Below are 23,511 nucleotides of genomic sequence, written 5' to 3' on the forward strand. Positions count from 1 at the left end.
TTTAAATGATATTGAAGTAAGCATGAAGGCGGCTGCCGGGTCTCTGAATTCTTAAAGACCGTTTTCTATTTTAAAAAAATTATACTCCTGATAATCCCTAATCTTAAATAATGTAAATTACAAAATGTATTAAAACAAAATTAACAGAACTTAAAATTTATCAAAAAAGTAGAACTAAAAAGAATACAAGATAAATGACAAATTAGAAGACACGTCGTTAGAAGACACACAGTAACGAGGTGGATGACAGCCATATCTGATGCACTTTTTATTACCGTCTACACAAAACACTGAATACTGTTTCTATAATCTGAAGGCTGCAGTTTTGTTTTGATCAGAAACTTTGCATTGATATAATATACAGAAATGTTTATATTTTGCTGAAACGTCTGCAGATGCATTTTCTTTCCAGCTCAGTGCAACGCTCCAGAGCCCATCTACCGTTCTCTCGCTGATAGTTTAGTATTCTGAATTTATAATGAGAAGTAGGGGGAGGGACCAGCCTGAACCAATGAGGAGGCAGGGGGTGTGTCTCTGACTACCTCTGAGTCCTTAGTGGTTGATATGTTTTTAATGGCTAACTGAAAAGATGGTTGCAGGCGCTTGGGAATCCTCATGTCCCTTCATCAGGCATAGAATCTTAATATTTTTTTAAATACTATTCTATCTACTGGCTAACATGGTACAAAGATATATATTTCTTGTGTTGAGTTGTCAGGTAAAATCACTATATATTTCCTTTTTCTTTATCTCTTAGGGTGGTCCAGGCCTGAAGGGTAATGAAGGTCCAGCCGGTCCCGCTGGTCCAGCAGTAAGTTTACTCACGTCCTCTTTATTACACTTTCCTTCCATGATAGAGAACATATATTTCTGATTATATGGATATATTTTGCATATCCCAAACTAATATTTCCATTACTTAGAAATATAGTTATTACTGACACATTATGCAATCAGAATTATTACACCAGGATACACTGCGGTGTTATGTCATGCAATCTTTATGGCATTTTTCTGTTTTTGTCACTTTTAATTAAATAAATAAATATTTTCCTGTTTATTTGTGTCACCAATTACTGATATTATCCATAGGGATCTCCTGGAGAGAGAGGTGGACCAGGCCAGGGTGGACCAATTGGGCCTCCAGGAAGACCGGGCCCTCAAGGACCTTCAGGCGCTGCCGGAGAAAAGGGTGTTCCCGTATGTATAAACCTGGGTGGGCATGACGTCCATATACCTGTCTATACGTCCATACGCCTGTCTACACATCCGTACACCTGTCTACACTTCCATGCACCTATCTACACATTCATACACCTGTCTACACTTCCATACACCTGTCTACACTTCCATACACCTGTCTACACTTCCATACACCTGTCTACACTTCCATATACCTGTCTACACGTCCATGCACCTATCTACACATTCATACACCTGTCTACACGTCCATGCACCTATCTACACATTCATACACCTGTCTACACATCCATGAACCTGTCTACACGTCCATGAACCTGTCTACACGTCCATACACCTGTCTACACGTCCATAGGCCTGTCTACACGTCGATGCACCTATCTACACATTCATACACCTGTCTACACATCCATGAACCTGTCTACACATCCATACGCCTGTCTACACGTCCATACGCCTGTCTACACGTCCATGCACCCATCTACACAATCATACACCTGTCTACACATCCATGAACCTGTCTACACATGCGTGAACCTGTCTACACGTCCATACACCTGTCTACACGTCCATACACCTGTCTACACGTCCATACACCTGTCTACACGTCCATACGCCTGTCTACACTTCCATACACCTGTCTACACGTCCATACACCTGTCTACACGTCCATACGCCTGTCTACACGTCCATACACCTGTCTACACTTCCATACACCTGTCTACACTTCCATACACCTGTCTACACGTCCATACACCTGTCTACACGTCCATACGCCTGTCTACACTTCCATGCACCTATCTACACATCCGTGAACCTGTCTACAAGTCCATGAACCTGTATATGATACAATACACTTTATTGATCCCGGGACAAATTACGGTATTACAGCAGCAATACAACCAGCAGTACATAAAATATTTGGACACAAATCTTGCACAGGTATACCAACATTACATAACAAATAAATGTGGGTAGTACAGGTATATAAGTCACTGTTAATTGACATTAGTACACCTGCAATCAGTCATTGTTGTCTACCACCCTTGGGAAATCATTATATATCCCCATAGCAGTAGGTACAAAGGATTTCCTGAATTTCTCCTTCCATGTACCTATCTACACGTCCATACACCTGTCAATTCAATTCAATTCAAATGAGCTTTATTGGCAGGACTAAGTACATATTAGCATTGCCAAATCATATGGTAAAAATAGGGGGGTGGGGGAGGGAGGCATATAGAGGTCCAGGATATATTAGGCTCCTTTTAGAGGATAGGGGATGTTTCCAGGGTGGGGTATAGGAGTCCATGACATATCAGGCTCTTTAGTCGGGGATAGGGATATGTCCAGGGTTGGGGTACAGGAGTCCATGACATATCAGGCTCTTTAGTCGGGGATAGGGATATGTCCAGGGTTGGGGTACAGGAGTTCATGACCTATCAGGCTCTTTGGTCGGGGATAGGGATATGTCCAGGGTTGGGGTACAGGAGTTCATGACCTATCAGGCTCTTTGGTCGGGGATAGGGATATGTCCAGGGTTGGGGTACAGGAGTCCATGACATATAAGGCTCCTCTTAGGCTACTTTCACACTAGCGTTAATTGCAATACGTCGCAATGCGTCGTTTATGGGAAAAAACGCATCCTGCAAAGTTGTTTGCAGGATGCGTTTTTGCCCCATAGATTAACATTAGCGACACATTGCCACACGTCGCAACCATCGTGCGACGGTTGCGCCGTGCTGTGGCGGACCGCCGGGAGCAAAAAACGCTACATGTAACGTTTTCTGCTGCCGACGGACCGCTTTTTCCGACCGCGCATGCGCGGCCGGAACTCCTCCCCCACCTCCCCGCACCTCACAATGGGGCAGCGGATGCGATGAAAATCTGCATCCGCTGCACCCCTTGTGCGGCGCAAACAACGCTAGCGTCGGTAACCTCGGCCCGACGCACTGCGACGGGCCGAGCCCGACGCTGGTGTGAAAGTAGCCTAAGTCTGTGGCAGGCACTGACATATTCCGCTGATATGGCCGCTGCACTTTCCTCTTCCCCCTACGAGTCTACACGTCCATCCTCCTGCCTACACGTCCATCCATACGCCTGTCTACACACTTGGTACATAGACTATTTATCTGTTATTTCTATATTGGGTTGTATATTATCCTTCAGGCCATGAAGCTTTTTTATCTATCACAGAACATTTGCTCCTAAGCCTCCAGGTATGACCTGACTCTATATAATATATGAGGTCCATTCCTGAGTCTAGTATACAATAAAGTCCATATAGATTATTCTGTGACCCAGGGAAATACTGGAACATCACATAAGACCCAAAATAAATCCAATATGGATTCAATGTCAGTCTATACAATGATACAAGATGAATACAGAGATATATTGTGGCATTTTACTGTATTTAAACACTTTATACCAGAGGAATTACTGAATATTGTGTCTATTGTTCGGTGTTTTTGCTGTTTGCATTCTGATATCTATATTATGATTGATGTCATATATTCTCCATTTATTCTAGGGGGAGAAGGGTCCCATTGGCCCAGCAGGTAGAGATGGGGTGCAGGGACCTGTGGGTCTTCCTGGGGCGGCCGGACCTCCTGGAATCTCAGGGGAGGATGGAGATAAGGTAAACTTCAATGTTTGTTTGCTTTTTGGATGTTCAAAGAAAACTCCAGAGAAAACCAGAATCTCCTCTTGTAATTATTCACTCATGTCTCTTTATTTAGACTAAACTCTATAAAGCATGGGGTATAGAAAATACGTCTAATATTATCTATATCATGTTACAGGGTGAGGTTGGTGAGCATGGAGCGAAAGGAGCCAAGGGAAACAAAGGAGAACATGTAAGTATCTGTAAGGATGAAGACCACGCAGATCTCACATCAGCTCATCTGACGTCTCCTTTACCAGTTTCACCATTGTTTCTCAACATTCCTAAGCCAAGGTGTCCTGAGACTGTGACCGTACGCTCTGCTACACCTATTATGCCCTAGAAACATGGCCGGTACATACTGGGGTATACAGGCGAAAACGTTCAGTGGTCGCCAACCTTACATCTTGGAAATACCTTCATTGTGGACTTCGTCTACGTAATCGGGCAGCATATCACAATCACCCAGGGTTAGGTCAGGGGTAGGAGAATATCGCTAATCACACATTCTGCCAATATTTAGCTACAAACTGCTCAAAATGACTTTCTGACAAAATACATGAAAAGGGAACACAGACTATAGACATGTAAAAAACCCGTACATGCAGACAGACATACACTCAGCACAACCTTTGGGGATGGAGTAGATTCCACAGTGCCCCCATAACAAAGCAGAAAACAGAGGATATGTTAGGTATGTGGGCAAAATCATAGGGGAAGCGTCTGAATCCTAGGAATTCTAGGAATCAGCACCAAACAGGGTACATGAGGGCGACATTACTGACCTAACCTACTTTATAGACAACCTGACCACATTTCTATGACACCAAGAACCTAGACATGGTCTGTCCAACCCAGAGAGTGGATTCAACTACAAACAACATATGTATGTACATAGCATATACAATGTAGAACTTCAGAATCACTGTGACGCCTGTAACACCAGGCCTGATCCTGAGCTCCGGGCTCTGAGATTCACCTTAATACAATTCTCTATGAGACATTTTCTTTTCTCTCTACATAACGTTTGTTGGGAAACTTAAGTTGTTTTATTCCTTGGGTGATATTCAGAATTATTCCCACATGAATACATAACTTTGATATTCCTATAGTATTCGCTGGTGATAGAACTGGACTCACCAGAACACTTGTACAATTTTTAATGGTTGCCATGATAAATGTAGATGTGAGTATTACATAACTATGAGATAATATCTTGATACTGAGGGGGCATTCACATGGGTCAGATTTGTGGAGAAAAAAACCTGCAGTAAATCCTCTAATATCTGCAACAGCAAATCCATACCTATTGTGCAGATTTTGCTGTGGATTTATCTTTGTGGATTCTACAAGCTGATCAACTAAAGTAAAGAAGCAGAGAACTCACCTTACAATTTACTGCCACTCCAGCTGCCACACTTCCACGGTCCCTCAGCCCGACCACTATAGACATGTGACCGATCATCCAGTGACACATCATGGCTGGTGGCCAGTGACACGTCATGGCTGGTGGCCAGTGACACGTCATCGCTGGTGGCCAGTGACACGTCATCGCTGGTGGCCAGTGACACGTCATCGCTGGAGGCCAGTGACACCTCATGGCTGATGGCCAGCAACACGTTATCGCTGGTGGCCAGTGACACATCATGGCTGGTGGCCAGTGACACGTCATGGCTGGTGGCCAGTGACACGTCATCGCTGGTGGCCAGTGACACGTCATCGCTGGTGGCCAGTGACACGTCATCGCTGGAGGCCAGTGACACCTCATGGCTGATGGCCAGCAACACGTTATCGCTGGTGGCGAGTGACACATCATGGCTGGTGGCCAGTGACACGTCATGGCTGGTGGCCAGTGACACGTCATGGCTGATGGCCAGTGACACTTCATCGCTGGTGGCCAGTGACACGTCATCGCTGGCGGCGAGTGACATGTCATCGTTGGTGGCCAGTGACATGTCATCACCGGTGGCGAGTGACACGTCATCGCCGGTGGCCAGTGACATGTCATAGTTGGTGGCCAGTGACACGTCATCGCTGGTGGCCAGTGACACGTCATCGCTGGTGGCCAGTGACACGTCATCGCTGGTGGCAGTATAACTTCACTGCTGGTGGCCAGTAACATGGATTGGCTAGGGGCCCAGGAAAGCAGCAGCAGAATATTTGCCAATCACACTGATACGTGTGGTGCCCAGTGTCTCCCTGACCCTCTATTGGTCAAATCCATGCTATTAGACCAGTTGCACTGCCCAGCCCTATGTAAGTGAACCCCACAGACACTGACACTCCAGCTCCCCACAAGACCAAAACTACAGGACCTGGCTGCACCCTGTAAAGATGAAAAAAATGCAGGAAGTCAAAATATGCCAGCGCCCAACCTGCATCAAGGCTCCTCATTGTCTTTCATGTCCCCACACTGAAATTAGAAGGTGGAAAATCTTCAAAAATATCTGTGCTCTTTCTAGATCCAAAATTGTCATCCTGTAGATTTAAAGGGCTTTTCCAGTTTCCCACTTGCAGGTGCTCCAGTTTCTGTTGTTTGTCTGCAGCGCTGATGTCAACATTGACAACACTGCAACCGATCACTGAACTCAGTGGCTCATTCCATCCACATCATCAGAACCACTGATCAGAGATTGGCTGCACCTTGTCAAAGTGATGTCAGGGCTGCAGACAAACAACAGAGACCAGGAACACTGGACCTAGGGAGGGTAAGTAACGAGCAGTGTTTTAGTTTTACTACATAAACCTACTGCTGGGGACAACAGTTTATTACAACCCCTTTAAATATTCACACTGCCGGTCACTTTCTAAGCAAAAAATGTTTGGAATTTTTTTTTTCAATCTCATCCACATACCTGGTCCTATAAACCATTGTGGATTTTACCTGTGTGAATTCACATGTAAAATCCACAGTCCTTGCACCATGCCTTCCTCTTATAGTATTCACACAAGACACACAACCCCTGACCTACAGATATAGGGGAACAGCGGCTCCAGAATATCTCACAGGTTTCATGTAATTTGTAGATGTTCCTATTTGTCTGACAATCAATGAACATTGAGGCCGCGGAGTCTGACGTCCCCTAATATTTCCTCCATGTTATGAGGAAACGTCTTATTATGTCACTTTTCTGGATGTTCGTGCGATAAACCCAACGGTTTTATATCTTTTATCTAACATTACAGAATAGTCTGATCCTGTTGGAGCCACATTATGACGTTCAGAAATGCTCTTATTAACAAATCCAGTTTCTTATTTATTACATTTTCCTCTTCTTTTTAGGGTCCTCCTGGTCCCCCCGGTCCTATCGGTCCTTTAGGACAACCAGGGACCCCGGTAAGTATCACGTAATATAAATTAAAGCAACGATTGCATCATAATATCTACAAACTGGCAAATTCTATTTTCTTAATTCCCAAAAAAGTAGGAAACATTTCTATTGTTATCCAAACTCTACCGGCGGATTTTATGGTTGTTCTGTAGATCTTGGTTCCCCTCAATGGTTTTCTTTTCTAGAATGTCAAGTAGTATTGTCATTAAAACAGAGGAAAATCTATAGACAGAGGGTGAAAAATTATGAGCTAGAGCTCCATATATTAGAGGGTGTAATGACGGCCATGTTTGACCATTCAGGACAGTTTATCAATGCTCAGGAGGATCTGTCACCGCTTCTTTCTCTATAAAATCAGGAAGGACTGAGCCGTAAAATCAGTCCCTGTGTCATTGTTGATGACGCCCTATGAAACCTGCTGTTTCTTATCCCTGGGGACTTCTCCAGGCACAATTTACACCGGCAGAATGAAAACTGTTGTGTCTCCTTTCTCCACAATATGTGGATGGAATCATAGGGAGGAAATGATTGAGCGCGTCCCCATAGATATAAAAACCAGTGACGGATTCCCTATAAGATATGTCCATCGTCACTGAGCGATGGAGGACGATCACATTAATAATTGACATTGCTCGGTCTGTCACAGATCTGCTCTTCGACTTCTCATCTTATCCAGTCAGAACAATATTAATGTCAGATCACCAAAAATAAAAGTGTGTGATGACGAAGCACAATAAAACCTTAAAACAATTCATCTGATTTAGCCGGATATTTCTTTAAAAAAAATTAAATACCGTAATCTCCATTATAATAACTAGTGAAGACTTGTTCTACATGACAATGCACCTCTGTATATAAAGCCAGAGCCCAGAACCGGAGCCGTGACCCGGTCCTGCCGTAATTCACCGATATTTCTCTCTGTCCAGGGCGCTGATGGAGAGCCCGGCCCTCGTGGACAGCAGGGAATCTTTGGAGCGAAAGGAGATGAAGGCACCCGAGGATTCCCCGGATCTCCAGGACCCATTGGACTACAGGTGAGATGTATGGAGGAGCCATAGGATGGATCAGTAAATTGTCCAGAGCGTCTGCAGTTACAGGGATATTCCATCCTCATAGATGACTATCGTCTGATAGTGTGTGTAAGAACAAGCACCTTTGTAATTTACTGGGAACTAAAATTGCTGAGATATTGACGCCTTTCTTTTGTTTACACCTTGTTGTCTAAGAGACCGACCACCGCTGCAGTCTAACTTCTAAGGGCTGAAGCCGATCGGGATTAGTAGGTGACAGCGCAATCCTGGCCGACTTCAGAGCAGCGCTTACAGACTGTTTTCTATTGAACTTGTAAGCGCTGCACATGTCCTGCTGTCCAGCGGTGGTCGGTCTCCAAAGCAACAAGCTGTAAACAAAAGAAAAGTGTTAATATGTCAAGAATGTGTGAAAATTTTAGTAATCAATAAATTGCAAAACGGCTTATATTTACAAGATCTAATCAACCATCCTCATTTATAAAGATGGGGAATAAACCTTTAACATTCTCAATATACCTACTGAGAAATCGCAGCATTATATCTCATCACATTGTCATCTACTGTTCTTTTTATATGATTTATATGGTATTATTATATATTAATATTGTCCATATACTAAAACATTGGATATTAAAGCTACAGCAAATTTTGGAAATTGTTTTTTTTTTATACTGACATTTTTGAAAGAGTGAAAAGAGGAAGTGTAGACATTTTGGCGTTCACCTTAGAATGATGGGAAACAATAATATACCGTCCCTTTAATAATGCATTGCTCCTAATACAGAGCAATGAGGCAGCGAGATGTCCTGAGGATAGCTGTTATTTCTTGGTGGCTCATAACCGGCGTTGCTTGATCTGCGAAAGGAGAACAATGACTATATGGCGGTATTGTGATGGCTGGATGAGGCCAAGGTTCTGGTAGAACATGACCCCGGGGGCGGCAGAATCAGGGAAGGATCTCGGTAGATAATGGATCGGTTTCAATGCATCAGTGAATGTTTTCTGAAGATTTATCCTTAGTTTTGCTGAATCAGTGACAAGTTTCTGGGGGTCACGATCTCGCCTTGGCGGCTGCACAGACGGGTATACTAATAATCCATATACTGAGTTTGGGCACATGAGAGACTTCAAATAAGGGGAAATATAGAACTGAAAATGGACAAGAACTGGATTTACTCTATTTGCAGGGTTGGCGCTGAATGGACGGTTACAGAACAAGCTCCGCTGCACACGTCCATCAGGATTATAATCTGTACATTAGATTGTAGGGTGTAATCCACCTGCTCCTCTTCTGTTACAGGGGCTGCCCGGCCCGTCTGGGGAGAAGGGAGAAACAGGGGACGTGGGCCCTATGGTGAGTGCGATTGTGTATTGTTCGGCATCATGTACTTGTGTCTCGGATGTACAGTATATTCTTTATATAAATGTTCTCTGTTGTTTCTCAGGGCCCCCCTGGACCCCCCGGCCCTCGCGGACCTGCAGGACCTAACGGAGCTGATGTGAGTTATTACACATTGCCGCCTATATGCCTGGATTTATGTCACTATGGCTGATTAGTGTGGATCAGTACCTATTAGAACTATTCATTAACCTCATGGTACTGAGACCTCACAATATAGGACGTACTGGCCATACTGTGGCCTTCTGGACCATCAGGTTGCCCTCCACCGCCATCCCTCTAATGGTGTCACTATGTAGTTATGCACAAATCAGAAGACAATATTTCCTATCCACAGGATTTCACAGGTTTCTGACTGTGAGGGGTCCGACCACCGGGCCCTCCAGCAATCAATATGCCAACTCTTAGTTTGCTTGTACGGATTCTCCTCCTCACACAGAATAAATATGTAACTTGACGGCCATTTATGCTTCTTTATGGTGGAGTCTGGTGAGACATGACTATGACTATTGCCTGTGTATGGCCGGCTTTATCGGTCACTGTATCATTAGCTAATCACCGTGTTTTTATCAATCTCATACCCTCCTATTCCCTGTCGCTGCCGTATTTGCAATGTGTGTGTCGTGCTTTGCCACTTACACACCAGCAAATAAAAATGCCTGCCCTGAGCATCTCAGTTAAAACTTTATAAGAAAAAAAGAACAAACATTAATTTTTTTTATTTTTTACATTTATAAATACACTTTTTAACATAAAGTTCAAAGAGGAGAATGATGGGCTAATAAGTCTCCTCACTCTGACATGCCAGGCTTGGCTTGTCACTCTCCACATCGAGAAACATTACACCTTAGACCCAAAACATTTAAAGAAAAATTGTGACAGGTTCCGTTTTAATGATTGTGTTTCTCTATGCAGGGACCTCAAGGTCCTCCTGGTGGAATTGGAAACTTGGGACCCCCGGGAGAGAAGGTGAGTCTCTTTTATTCGTGAAAACATAGTAAAAAAAACAAGAGGAAAAAAAACCCCATCCCTTGAAGTCAAATTGGAAATTGCCCAAATGGGTTGTGTGAAAAGATCTTTCTTATCTCTCCAATATGTAGGGAGAGCCTGGTGAGACCGGCGTCCCCGGTGTCCAAGGAGAATCCGGACCTAAGGTGAGTGATCAGGACGTCATAAGTTGCCATTAAGTACCTGTCAGAAGTAGCTACAATCATGAAGGGAACATGGAATCTGACCTCGCTCCAGTGGAATATTGAGCATTAATCCTGGTGTATTTATTCTTTACTTGTCAGGGACCTCGTGGAGACAGAGGAGAAAAGGGAGAGTCTGGGCAACCAGGTGACCCCGGACCCCCAGGAGGAAAGGGACCTACTGGTGATGATGGACCTAAAGGAAACCCGGTGAGAACGTCGTTACACATTCATTTATGACAATTATAAAATCATTATCTAAAGATATATTTTAAGAAACAATAAACAGGTGATTATTGGGCTGCAGGAATCTTACTGTGTCTTGGTAAAGCAAATTATATAAACTGAGGACACCGATCACATTGCTAATATATGCCACCACTATGTGTCGTTGGGACCTCAACCGATCCACTGAATGTAGGGTAGATAGGGAGCACTGGCCTCTGTAGCTTTGCTCCTACACCTGCCTCCCCCTTTGCTCCTACACTTGTCTCCCTCACTTCTTCTGGACCATCTGAAATTACATCAGTGAACAGCCCAGTCATCTTTACTGAGGTTCAGGGTTTATTTATCTGACGATGCAGGAAAAACTGTGAAATTATTTAAAGCTGTGTCCTATCCAGAGCTCAGAACTGAAATGTCAGAACCATTAGGTGATGTTTTACAGCTATTTATCATTTCCATATTTTGGTGCTTGTCTTCTTTTTCCTAAGCTCCATTAGCGCAGAGCTGGGATTGGTGGCTACAGCGCAGTTACAGTGTCCGCAGGGAGTCTGCAGTAGTCTGAGACACACCCCCTAGACACGCCTCCTGTCTTACCATTGGTTGCAGCTGCTGCTCGCTCCCTCCCCCGCAGTTCTGCTTTCTCAGATTGGCTGCAGAGCAAAAAATCAAGTCTGTTACAGACTGCACAGGAGATCAGCGCATAAAGATCTGCTCCCGTAATAGCAAGGCCAGAATTATTATAAAGCACATAAACCACCAGTGAGAAAAATAAATTTTTAGGAAATAACACATTTTCTGAGGCTTATGAGTATTAGTGAGGGAGATCCTGAAGGATCATTGTAAAGGCAGTGGCCCCTTCATTACTGTAACCACTGATAGTATGGCGGTGGCTTATCCTAGCAAAGGCTTATTATGTTCTACAGTGGGGAAACCTTTTTTTGTAGATAAAATTGGCTAATTTCTATTTTCCAAGAGATGACCAACTGATTGGCAATCTGTCATGCAGTCATCATATATAAGGCGACATGTTAATTTTTCTCTTTTTCATTCTTGGCTAATTAACAATCCTTGTCTTTTTTAGGGTCCTGTTGGATTCCCTGGAGATCCTGGCCCCCCTGGAGAGATGGGACCCAGAGTAAGTGCCCACCGTGGTGGACGGCATAACTACCGTAAATAAAGAAACATATTAATGTAACTATCAGTAAGAGACAACTCCAGCTGTAGTATAGTATTAGGGTGGTCTTCCATGGGGTCCTCCTCACCCTGGAGCGATCCAACTCAGGCACTCGCGTGCAAACAAAACAGACATACGTGGAGAAAGGTAATAGTCAAACTTCCTGACAAAGTAGAGGTTCTTCAAGATAAAAATATATATATATTTCTACACCATGGAAACTTTACAAATGTTAGTTGACATTTTGGATACATTCTTTATTTCATTTTTATATTATAAATTAATTAAATATCTACATTCAGGGTCATGAATATTGGGGGTGCAGAGGTCCCATTTGCATCATGGCACAAAGTCTTTTCTGCCACATTGTAGGCGGGGGCCCTGGAACGGGTTTTGCATTAGAGCCCATACGTTTCACATTATACATTGTGCACTTCAATGTCACTTCCAATTTCTCCCCTTAGGTTTGTGCAGTCTTAGGACTATAGCCTGCAGTCTCTCTATATGACTGCCGGATCGTGGCAGCATGGGAGCGTGGGCTGTCACTATTACCTGGCATTTCTGGTGCAAGTGGCCAAACATGTGACCAAATGTCTGCGATTTGAATAATTGTAATCACGTTCCATCTAGACGTATCTTGTCTCCTCCAAGTCACCTTTTATTGCCCCTTTACTCACTGCCCTCCAGACCTTCGCAGTTATTAGACCCACACAGCTTCTTCTTCAATCCAATACATCGGGCGCTTTGTGACATTCTTACTAATTGGTTTCTATCGATGATCGTTATCTCACAGGGACAAGATGGAGCAAAGGGCGATCGAGGAGAAGATGGCGAACAAGGAGAGGCAGTAAGTGGCTATTACCACAGTGACCGCTAATATCGGCTGATATCTGCCGCTAGGAGTGATACTGTTATTGTTAGGAATATAAGATGTGTTGTTGTTGTACATATTATTTTTATTAGGAGTTAAAATACAAATATGACATAACAAAATGATAAATGAATGAAAGTGTAGTATATCAAAATAAAGTTGGAGAAGCTGGGCTGCAGAAATTAAACGGAAAATATTTTTTGTTGAGTTGTATCAAAAAATAAATCATCAGTGTAGACCAGTGACTTGTTTTTAATAATCCCGGCCTCCTGAACCAACAAAATGTTTGTTCCCCTCCTAATTGACAATCAGCGAAGCCATCAAACGTGACTTTATCTTAGATGTTTATTCCCATCTGGGACATGAAAAAGGACATCAGTGATCGCCGACTCCGACTGCAGAAAACTACTTAATATTGTGCTGTAACCAAATCTTCTAGTTTCACAGCTCAGCAGAATTATATGACGTCTTATCCACATATCAGGACTGAACATAACTAACGACTGATAGAAGTCACAGTCCTGACTCACTTGCGAGAAACTTGGATGAGTCTCACAAGTCAATACGCAGCATGGCACCCGGAACTCAGGAGCGGAGCGTGCGGCTGCATGTATTGCTATGCGGCCGCAGGCTCCGATTTGAGTGCTTGGTGCCATGCCGGGTATTGACGTGGGAGACTCATCCGAGTTTCTCGCAAGTGAGTATGAGCCCTTAGATGGATCTCGTCCACGTAACTAATTTTCTTATATATCTCTGCAAATAGCGGCTGTTTGCTTAGAAAAAGTAATATTTTTAGCAAGTAGCAGCTATTACTTTCCAGTAACATATATTATATAATTATAGAACACATTTTCATTACTGGGCCTGATCTGCCCCATCAAGTACAAGTTCTCATCACCAGCGATGGTGGAGTCCAGACTTATGTAGACAGATAGATATATAGAAACATGAATGAGAGTCCATTCTCTACATTCTCATGATGTGTTCTACTTTATCAGGGATCTCCTGGTCCTACTGGAGAGAACGGACCCCCAGGAGCATTGGGGAAACGAGTAAGTAAATGATGAATTACAATAAAACTAATTTTCCATTGTATTTTATCGTGACACCGACCCATCAGATCTCCATCACCTACATAATGTGACATGATGGTACAGATGAGAGCGGTCAGCCTTCTAGTCAGTGCTACTTTATTATATTCTCATTATTTCCTGCATTTCTCTATCTCCTCTTCTCTCGCAGGGTCCGGCAGGTCCATCTGGTCCAGAAGGTCGTCAGGGAGAGAAGGGAGCAAAGGTAAATGTGCTGGATCTTTCTCCAGGATCTGACATATATTGATTCCTTATTCGTCACTCTGATATCAGCCGTACATTACTGTGCTTCTTACCCCATGTTTCTTCTGGTCTCAGGGAGAGGCCGGGTCTGTGGGTCCTCCTGGTAAGACGGGAGCTGTGGGACCTCAAGGAACTCAAGGAAAGCAAGGACCAGATGGTCTCAGAGGCATCCCGGGAGCCGTGGTGAGTGATCTGCTGAAAAATACAGAACTGCTGCCAGAAAATAGACATTTCAATAGCTCAACCCCTACGACACCATATACATGCTTCCATTAGGACCAATACGTTCATTTCCAGCTCTGAAAAGCTATAGCCAGTTTACCCAACCGATCTGAGGACATCTGGTTGTGTAATGCAGACTTATCATTTACTTATACTGTAATTTATCCACTTAAATGTTCAAGGTCGATATTGGAAATTATACTAAATTGTGAGACGAAATCAGACGACATTTTAAGTTTGGTCTAAAGCCGAAGCAGATTAGTGTAAAGTCTGCCTCAGTTAGGTCCGGCTCATGGGACAGTGGAAATGGGGCCTGTAGAGATTATCTGCATGTAGAGCGGCGCGTTATACATGATCTCCACCATACTGTCAGCTTCAGACACAACGTTATCTGAGTTACTCCCTGAAATGCGTAAATCTAGGGACCGCGTGAATAATCGGTGCGGTGGGCAGACAGTGGGCGAATGGATTTGGTAGGTTGTGTAGCAAAAGTCCTGACCTCCTGCATTGGCCACTGACGCTTCCTCATGTTTGGAGATCAGTTTTGGTCCCGTTCTATTTTTCAGAAGCCCTGATAGCAAATATCGCTAATGTGTCACATGAAGTTCTGCGTGTGTGAGACGGCTTATAGAAGGTCTAAAAATAAATAGTGATCCTTATAGGTCACATTGTTTCTTGCTGCAAAAAAACTTAAGGGAAATTTGTCAACAGGATTTCACACCCCAATCTATTCAAATCTGCATGTAGCTCTTTCACAGACAAGTCCAGTGATATCTTTATATAGCCGCTCTGTTCCTCCATTACTGAGAAATCAGCGTTTGAATCGATATGTAAATGAGGCTGAAGCACTCTGGTAGATCTGAAGCCTCTGTCACTCCGGCTCTATTTCCCGCCCAGTGTCTCCTCCTCCTGCTTGACTGATGGCTCCTTGGCCTGAAGTCACACATCATAGAGGCGGTTAGGCTAGGTTCACATTGCGTTAGTGGGTGTCCGCTAACGGACTCCGTTACATGGCGCAATTGTCGCAATTAACACTATGTAATGGATCCGTTAGCGCACCCATTGACTGCAATGTGCTAATGGATCACTAACGCATCGCAAACGTATGCCATTTTTGGCATGCGTCTGCGATGTGCCGTTAGTTTCGGACGGACCTCGAACGCTGCTTGCAGCATTCAGGGTCCGTTCCTCGCTAGCGCAGATCGGGCATCTGCGCTAGCGGGATTGCCGAACGCAATCCCTTTTTGGACATTGCGTTAGCGCAATCCGTTAGCGTATCCGCTAAACGGATTGCACTAACGCAATGTGAACCTAGCCTAAGTCACGCAGCTGGTTCAGTAGAAGAAAGAGCAGAACAGGTGCTTAGAGCGTCCTCTGCATTATAGCGTAGCCCGTATATTGGAAACTAAAGAACATGAGGCGTATAGCTCATATAATACAGATATATTGGTGCATGTGCACACACATGTAGTGAGAGTGCATACATGGCTGCACGGGGCGGATATCTGATCACACACGTGTCCATGTACGTAGTAAGGGAACGTCTGTGTGTAATGGCTGCATGTGTGTTTACTTGTAAGACTATAAGCATTCATGCTCCATTCTCTGCCTTTGGACCTTCCAACAAAAATGTCAGTGTCGCCCATAGCAGCTAATCAGTTTTTACTTTTATACGTGATCTGTAGAAATAAATGATCCTTCTTGATTTGCTGCCATGTTCGGACCCACTTTTTGTCAGTGAAGTCCCCCAGTCTTCAGCCATTTATACTGATACATTATGTGTGCGGTTAGTGATATGTTATTTACTTTGGGGTCTTATCTCTTTTTTTTTTTTGTCTGTAGGGTGAACAAGGTCGCCCTGGAGCAACAGGTCAAGCAGGACCCCCCGGACCTGTGGTAGGTGACAGATCCGCAGGTTTCCAGTAAAATCTGTCCTTATAGAGTATGTACTGACCGGTCTGTCCTGCAGGGTCCTCCCGGATTACCTGGGCTCAAAGGAGATAACGGAGCCAAAGGAGAGAAGGTGAGAACGTCGGATTCATTGTATGTCACTGTAGATGTCAGAATATTTACACGTCTGATAAGTGTATGTGATGACCGCAGCCGAACATTACCATATAGTCACACACAGCCAATCACATCATATAGAAGAGGATTAACGAACGATGAGGAACATTATCTTACTGGTTTCATCATTTTTCTATATTCTTATAACTGGAGCTTTAGAAAAGTGATATCTGAGCAGAAATCTCAGAAACCTCACGTGGCCATAAAATAATAAAGTAAAGTAAAGTCATCTCCAGCTGCAGATTATCGCTCTCTTCTCACTTTCAGCAGTTTGTTTTTGGCCGTTCCCATTACCAGCCATTCTGTAAGTGCACGGATAAACCATGTCATGTACAATATTACCCTCAGAGTGATCATTTCGATAGTTTCCCAATATCAGATAAACCTCCTTGAATAAAACACATTATCTGGACCTAAAACATGGAAACACTAAACTTTCCAATATTTTACCTTTTCAGTTATGTCCCTATTCCAGCGTCTACACCTTTAGATAACATATTATTCATTTTGCCATTACTGTCTCTTATGTTATTGATGTTGATAACCACCATTACCGTAAAGAGCCTAGAACTATGACTGAACGGCCTCACAGTTCAGTGTTTGCCGGGTCCACACAAGTGATGTGTCCGGGGACAATCCTATATCTGCACTATTCATGTCATTCCTAAATATCTAACCCTGCCGACACGGCGCTTCCAAATGTCGGAGAGCGGAACCTGGACATGATGACATTGTGACTAATAACTTACAATAAAATTATTATTTGTAAAACTTCTGCACTGTGATAACATTATTAGTACTGAAGTATCTGACTTCCATCATTGTTTAGGGTCATCCGGGTCTTATCGGCCTCATCGGACCAACTGGAGAGCAGGGCGAGAAAGGTGACAGAGGTCTGCCGGGCCCACAGGGCACAGGTGGTCAGAAAGGAGAACCTGTGAGTGCAGCATACAGTATATACATTTGGGTTATATTTGTGCATTATCCGGCGTCTTACTCCGCTTTTCTTCTTACTCTAGGGTATTGCTGGTGTCACGGGTCCTATCGGCCCCGGAGGATCGGCCGGACAGCCTGTAAGTCCTTTATCCTGTTTTTATTATTTTATATCATTACATCTTTATTCTGAAGCACATTCAGATGAAGTGAATTTAGATTGTGAGCCCAGTGGAGCAGAAGTAGACGACCCTACAGAATATGTCAGTGTTATGGAAATAAAAAGCTGGCGATAAATCATACTCATTTTCTGATCTTTGTCTTATTATTTAGGGGTCCCCAGGTCCTAAGGGAGCAAAAGGAGCCACGGTGAGTAATCTGTGCTCGTATCATTACAACTGTCATTTGTAGTAAGACACAGGGACCATTCCTATAGTGACGTTAGGTTCTTACAATGTGTCTGTTCAGCACACTTTAGGATATATAAAGACTTCGATATCCTCAGTTTTCTTTATCGCACCATTTGTGAGACTATCAGAGGACCCATAGTGCATGAATGGATGGATACGGATATAGTCTGAGCACCCTCATCATGTATTGCCGGATATCTCACGCACCACGTGTCACATATCAGTGAGACTCCTTTCTATGTCGCATTATTTTTTCATCCTTGTCTTATACAGGGACAAGCTGGACCCAAAGGACAGAAGGGCATACAAGGTCCCCCCGGAGCTCCGGTAAGTGCTGCCTGAGCCCGATGGATCGACCTTGGATTTCTCTAGCGTCTATTTGGTATTGTATAGTCTAATTCCCTGCTGTCCGTATTTCGTACAGGGACCTCCGGGAGAAGTCATCCAGCCACTGCCTTTCCAGATGCCCAAGAAAAATAAACGCTCCATTGATGCAAGTCAGATCATGGCAGATGAACCCACTGGGGACTATGCCGATGGCATGGAAGAAATCTATGGCTCCCTCAATGCTATAAAGAAAGATATTGAGTTAATGAAGACACCATTGGGCACAAAGGAACACCCGGCCCGCACGTGCCTGGATCTGCGACTCTGCCACCCAGAGCTTCCAGACGGTAAGTAAGAGAAGTGATCTGGTAGCAATGGTAATGCTGATCAATGATGCGGGATCGATGGAAACAATGGAAGATCAAGCTACCAAATATCAATAGTACACAGACACAAGGACACTTGTGAGAAATATTCGGGTGATATAAACAACCTTAAGGGTCTTTTCAGGCCCTCACCAATCTGAATAAACAGGTCCCCAACTGTTTTTACTAGACAAGAGAGCAGTGGCATCCCGGTGGAGAATTAATGGAGAGGTGACTCCTCCTCGCCCCCACGGACAGGAATGGAGAGATCCACATAGGGCTCCCAATTCTCCACTCTTTCTTCAGCTAGATGTGACTTCCACAGATTAGTATGGAAATAATTGGTCGGTGCAGGCTTAATACAGGAATATATGCGTCTTGATCTGGTGATTTGTTTGAGAAAAACTCAGAACCAAAAAGTGTCAGTGCTGGAGTGATTGTTCATGGTATAAAATGTGGATGAAAAACATTTAGAAAACTGCTCTATCCACGACAATATTCCATATTATTTCTCTATATTTCCCTGACAAATATAAATGAATACTTATAATCAACATAACTTGTATTATCTGTCACTTTGTGTTCAGGTTTTGAGATTTAGTACATGAAGGTTAGATCTCAGAATCTGACAACCATCACATCTGTCCTTGTGCTGCCAGGTGGCAGTGTGTAGTCAGGTAGTAAATCTCTGAGGAGGAGGCCGCACTCTGTACCTGGCTTGTTATAACCGTAATTCTCCTTCGTCGCAGGTGAATATTGGATTGATCCAAACCAGGGCTGCACCCGAGACGCCTTCAAGGTCTTCTGTAACTTTACTTCCGGTGCAGAGTCCTGTATCTACCCCAGCAAGGACATTGAGAAGGTGAACACTAGTATCCAGGTTGTGTTATGTTGGAGATATGATATTTTGCTCACAATTTACTCTCACTTTTAGGTTAAGATGTCTTTGTGGAACACAGAGAAGAGAGAGACCTGGTACAGCAAGTTCAGGAGCGGCCGTAAGGTCAGTGCCCGCAGCAGATCGACCTACAATCCATGGAAACATAAGGATTAGCCATAGTCACCCGTCTCACGAACTTCTATTACTTACTTCATTTGTTGTCATATTATCACATACTTATCTTAAATATTTCATTGTCCTTAAATCTTTATCTTTTTTTTTACCTATTTCCTTAATCTTAATTTGATCTCTTTCTCATTCATTAATTTTTTGTTAATTCCCGGCAGTTCTCTTATGTTGATTCGGACAAAAACCCCATTGGCGTGGTCCAGCTTACCTTCCTCCGCCTGCTGAGTGTTGGTGCCCGTCAGAACTTCACATATCACTGCCATCGCTCTGCTGGCTGGCACATGGCCTCCACCGACAGCTACCAGAAAGCACTGCACTTCATGGGCGCCAACGATGAGGACCTCTCCTTCCACACAAGTCCTTACATCAAGGCTCTCAGAGATGGCTGTTCGGTAAGTATTGTAAGACTAGGATGCCAAAGACTTGTCTATTTCTTATGGAGACTGCTACATCCAATTTGTAAAATCAGAACATTACCTTATATTTAGGAGTCTGAGTTTGAAAAATTGGTGGGTTTCTGACCGCTGGGACCAGCATTGATAGTCAGAGCGGGGCACTTTTATCCCAGTCAGAATGGAGTGGCAGTGTGCATGCCTGACCTCATTGTCTATGGGGCCGTTGATTGCTGCACTTGGCTTTTTCCATCAGCCCCATATGGAATGAATGAAGTTTTAGTCAGGTATATACACTGCCGCCCCATTCTGCTGCTCGGTGCAGATCACCACCAATCTATAAGTTATCGCCTATCCTGTGGATGGCTGAGAACTTGTCTTCCCCGGAGAACCACTTGAAAGCCTAAAAGGTGAAGTCTGTCAACATATCTAGCACATCACATTGGATGATAATGTGTTTGTGAGTCTTCTCATACCATAACTTATTGAATTCTGTGTTTTCACCTACAGATGAGGAAAGGCACCGACAAGACTGTGCTGGAGATTCACACCCCGCGTGTAGAGCAGCTTCCATTGACGGACGCTATGTTTATGGACTTTGGAGAACCCAACCAGAAATTTGGATTTGAAGTGGGACCTGTATGTTTTATGGGCTGAGGCAGTTCAGAAATAGAGACTATACCCCACCCAACTGTACCCCCTTGTTAAAAAAAAAAAAGGAGATGCCCTCCCCCCTTTTCCTCCACTCCTGAACACCAGTATTCAAGACGCTCAGCTAATGAGGAGCAGAAAGCAAACCCATCCATCGAGGTGGTGCAAGAGACCAAAAGGCCAACCCGGTCAACCCGTGACAAAGACCTACAGCTGGGCGGATATTCTGATGACCAAAGAAAAACATTTTTTATCATAGACTTTTAGCTAGAATTACCGGTATTTTTGGCTTTTTTAAAATAAGAGGTAAAGACGATCATTGCAGATAAAAGAAATAGGGTGTGGACTTCCCATGTCCTACAACATTCACCTTGTGGACATATTGAGCCACTTTTTGCCCATAAAGAGCATTCTCTTCCTCAATGTTTTTTTTCAAGCTCTTATGTCTCCAGTTTTGAACACATGCGGATTATTCATGATGGGACTCCTTTTTTTTTCTTCTGTGGATAAATGAAAGTTTTAAATATTATTTAAAAAAAAATAATAAAAATTTGGTATAGATGTCCCCTCTACCTTGCACACAACATGGGAAAATATTAATGCAAGAAAGCGTCCAGAACAAACAAGAAGACGATCGAAATATCTGTGAACCCGTTTTTACTATGGTGCTCGGAGTAAAGCTTATGTTTTGTCCAACAAGATTATAAAAAAATCTCACAGGTGCTCAGAGTATTACTGTGTAATGTTTGTAAGTATTTTTTGTATTGTAATATATAATCTATAATTTTGCTGCTTTTTATTTTTATTTGTTTTTTGTTTTTGTTTTCATTCTTGCGCATGTCCATACATGACTCCCTGCCGCCACTATCCAGCCTTCCGCCTCTCTCCTCTCTGTTCCCTCCAGGTCCTTTTCTCCGATCTGCTCTGTGTCTATAGTTCCCTCTTTTATTTAATAAATAATGTGCAAAAGGTGAAATCCACAGAGGAATAAACTGGCAGGTTGGGTTCTTTTCTTGAGTCGGGTTTTGGAAAGACAATGCACCTCTTAAGATCACAGTCACAAAAAGCAAATTCTACAGGTGAAACGGCCTTGGTGAACTTTCTACATGAGGCTGCCGTCACACTAGACATCAGTATTTGTAGCCAAAACCAGGAGTGGAACAATTAGAGGAAAAGTATAATAGAAACATATGCACCACTTCTGGATTTATCACCCACTCCTGGTTTTGGCTTCCATTATTGATGTAAAATACTGACCAAATACTGCTAGTGTGACGGCAGCCTTAGGGAAACCGGACGTTTTCCCACTTTTTTGTAATATTTCTGGTTGTCCCGAGCCTTTCTTACATACCATTTATAGGCTTTAGCGCCACATTTATCAGATTTCAAAAAACTGACCGTCACTTCCAAACATAGAATAAGTGTGAACAGGTGCTGAACCTAGAGTCACCAACTCGTATACAGTCAAATAAAGAAGGCAGCACACTGTGGCGCTAAAACATGCAAACATGAAACATGGAAATTGAACTGCATTACTGCACTAGAAATATGACAAAATTAGAGCGTTTAGCGCTTACATTGGCCAATTCATGTGTACCTGGTAGCCACATTAGGGCATCTCTCGTATACCAGGTCCTACACTTTCCTTTCCTCGCTGAGAATAAACATCTTCATCTGAATAGGTACCTGTGAAACCTCTTCTTAGACTAAATTTTTCTCTCTGTGAATATGGCTACCAGGTACACATGAATTGGCCAATTTATGCGCTAAACGCTCTCATTTTTTCATATTTATAGCGCAGTAATGCAGTTCAATTTTCATGTTTCATGTTTGCATGTTTTAGCACCGCAGTGTGCTGCCTTATTTATTTGAAATTTATCAGATACCACATGGGTGCGGGTGCCATGTGATTGCCGAGTTGAGACCAATTCATGTTAATTTGGATTCACAAATTTTGTACGTTATGAAATTTGCACCAAATTTCCACAACATTGTACATTGTTAGCATAACAAGGATCTGACCAGATTGTAGTCATCCAGCGGAATTTCAGGCCTCTTCCATAACATAATTTGTACGCGATGTGTGAACCCAGCCTTACATTGCATCCATCATAACTTCACGTCACACAGTGGTGATTGGCTGCTGTGGTGATTTAGGTTATTCTATTCCCGCCAAAAGCAAGATAGTGAGCATCATAAAAGGGGTAATTTGCTTATTCCCGGGAGTTTGACTGCTTGGGTCCACCATGACCTTGAGATCGGAGCTCTACAGCCACGTCCTGAATGGTGAGGGGGCGCACATGCTCTGCTTTGGCTCTTTTCGTTGTCTATGGGACTGTTTAGCGCTGTCCTTGGCTATTTCCGGCAGTCCCGTGTGCCGAGCATGCAGAACTCTGCTCCATTCAGGATGAGGTTTCAGAGTTCTGTTCTGGAGATTCAAAACTCCCATGAAATATCCGAAATGCTGGGGGGTCCAACTACAGGGACCCCCAGTGATCCAGAGATCAGGTCTCTACTAGTGATGAGCGAGTACACCATGTTCCAAATTGTTATGCAAATGACATTTTTCTCAGATTTTCCTAAATGGTCGGTGCAAATGACAGTCAGTCTAATAAAAGTCATCAGCCACAAATCTCTTAACTTTACGATTATCA

General features: G+C 43.4%; 1 protein-coding gene and 1 long non-coding RNA gene across 5 annotated transcripts in view; one reads left to right on the top strand and one right to left on the bottom strand.

Annotated features, from left to right (window-relative positions):
- Window positions 1-21,645, top strand: part of COL11A2 (collagen type XI alpha 2 chain) — a 154,186-nt gene extending 132,541 nt beyond the window's left edge. For both annotated transcript variants that reach the window (XM_069746316.1, XM_069746315.1), the window contains 27 exons: window positions 758-811; window positions 1,093-1,200; window positions 3,734-3,841; window positions 4,005-4,058; window positions 7,149-7,202; window positions 8,124-8,231; window positions 9,529-9,582; window positions 9,674-9,727; window positions 10,543-10,596; window positions 10,728-10,781; window positions 10,920-11,027; window positions 12,124-12,177; window positions 13,010-13,063; window positions 14,086-14,139; window positions 14,330-14,383; window positions 14,497-14,604; window positions 16,486-16,539; window positions 16,613-16,666; window positions 17,540-17,647; window positions 17,730-17,783; window positions 17,977-18,012; window positions 18,327-18,380; window positions 18,478-18,727; window positions 19,495-19,607; window positions 19,680-19,748; window positions 19,973-20,206; window positions 20,717-21,645. In XM_069746316.1, the coding sequence (XP_069602417.1) occupies window positions 758-811; window positions 1,093-1,200; window positions 3,734-3,841; window positions 4,005-4,058; window positions 7,149-7,202; window positions 8,124-8,231; window positions 9,529-9,582; window positions 9,674-9,727; window positions 10,543-10,596; window positions 10,728-10,781; window positions 10,920-11,027; window positions 12,124-12,177; window positions 13,010-13,063; window positions 14,086-14,139; window positions 14,330-14,383; window positions 14,497-14,604; window positions 16,486-16,539; window positions 16,613-16,666; window positions 17,540-17,647; window positions 17,730-17,783; window positions 17,977-18,012; window positions 18,327-18,380; window positions 18,478-18,727; window positions 19,495-19,607; window positions 19,680-19,748; window positions 19,973-20,206; window positions 20,717-20,863 (2,307 nt within the window). In that variant the 3' untranslated portion in view covers window positions 20,864-21,645. The remainder of the gene's footprint in view (window positions 1-757; window positions 812-1,092; window positions 1,201-3,733; window positions 3,842-4,004; window positions 4,059-7,148; window positions 7,203-8,123; window positions 8,232-9,528; window positions 9,583-9,673; window positions 9,728-10,542; window positions 10,597-10,727; window positions 10,782-10,919; window positions 11,028-12,123; window positions 12,178-13,009; window positions 13,064-14,085; window positions 14,140-14,329; window positions 14,384-14,496; window positions 14,605-16,485; window positions 16,540-16,612; window positions 16,667-17,539; window positions 17,648-17,729; window positions 17,784-17,976; window positions 18,013-18,326; window positions 18,381-18,477; window positions 18,728-19,494; window positions 19,608-19,679; window positions 19,749-19,972; window positions 20,207-20,716) is intronic.
- Window positions 10,876-19,812, bottom strand: LOC138661532 (uncharacterized). Of its 3 annotated transcripts, XR_011317941.1 has the most exons (5): window positions 19,674-19,812; window positions 19,459-19,582; window positions 14,475-14,613; window positions 11,637-11,692; window positions 10,876-11,013 (listed from the first exon to the last, which is right to left on the bottom strand). It is a non-coding gene; the product is annotated as an uncharacterized lncRNA (long non-coding RNA). The 3 variants fall into 3 exon arrangements; XR_011317940.1 differs by lacking the exon at window positions 11,637-11,692 and having other exon boundaries at window positions 10,877-11,013; XR_011317942.1 differs by lacking the exon at window positions 11,637-11,692 and having other exon boundaries at window positions 10,877-11,013; window positions 19,661-19,773.
- Window positions 21,646-23,511: the final 1,866 nt, after the last annotated feature.

This window comes from Ranitomeya imitator, chromosome 2 (assembly GCF_032444005.1).
Source record: "Ranitomeya imitator isolate aRanImi1 chromosome 2, aRanImi1.pri, whole genome shotgun sequence".
NCBI lineage: Eukaryota > Metazoa > Chordata > Amphibia > Anura > Dendrobatidae > Ranitomeya > Ranitomeya imitator.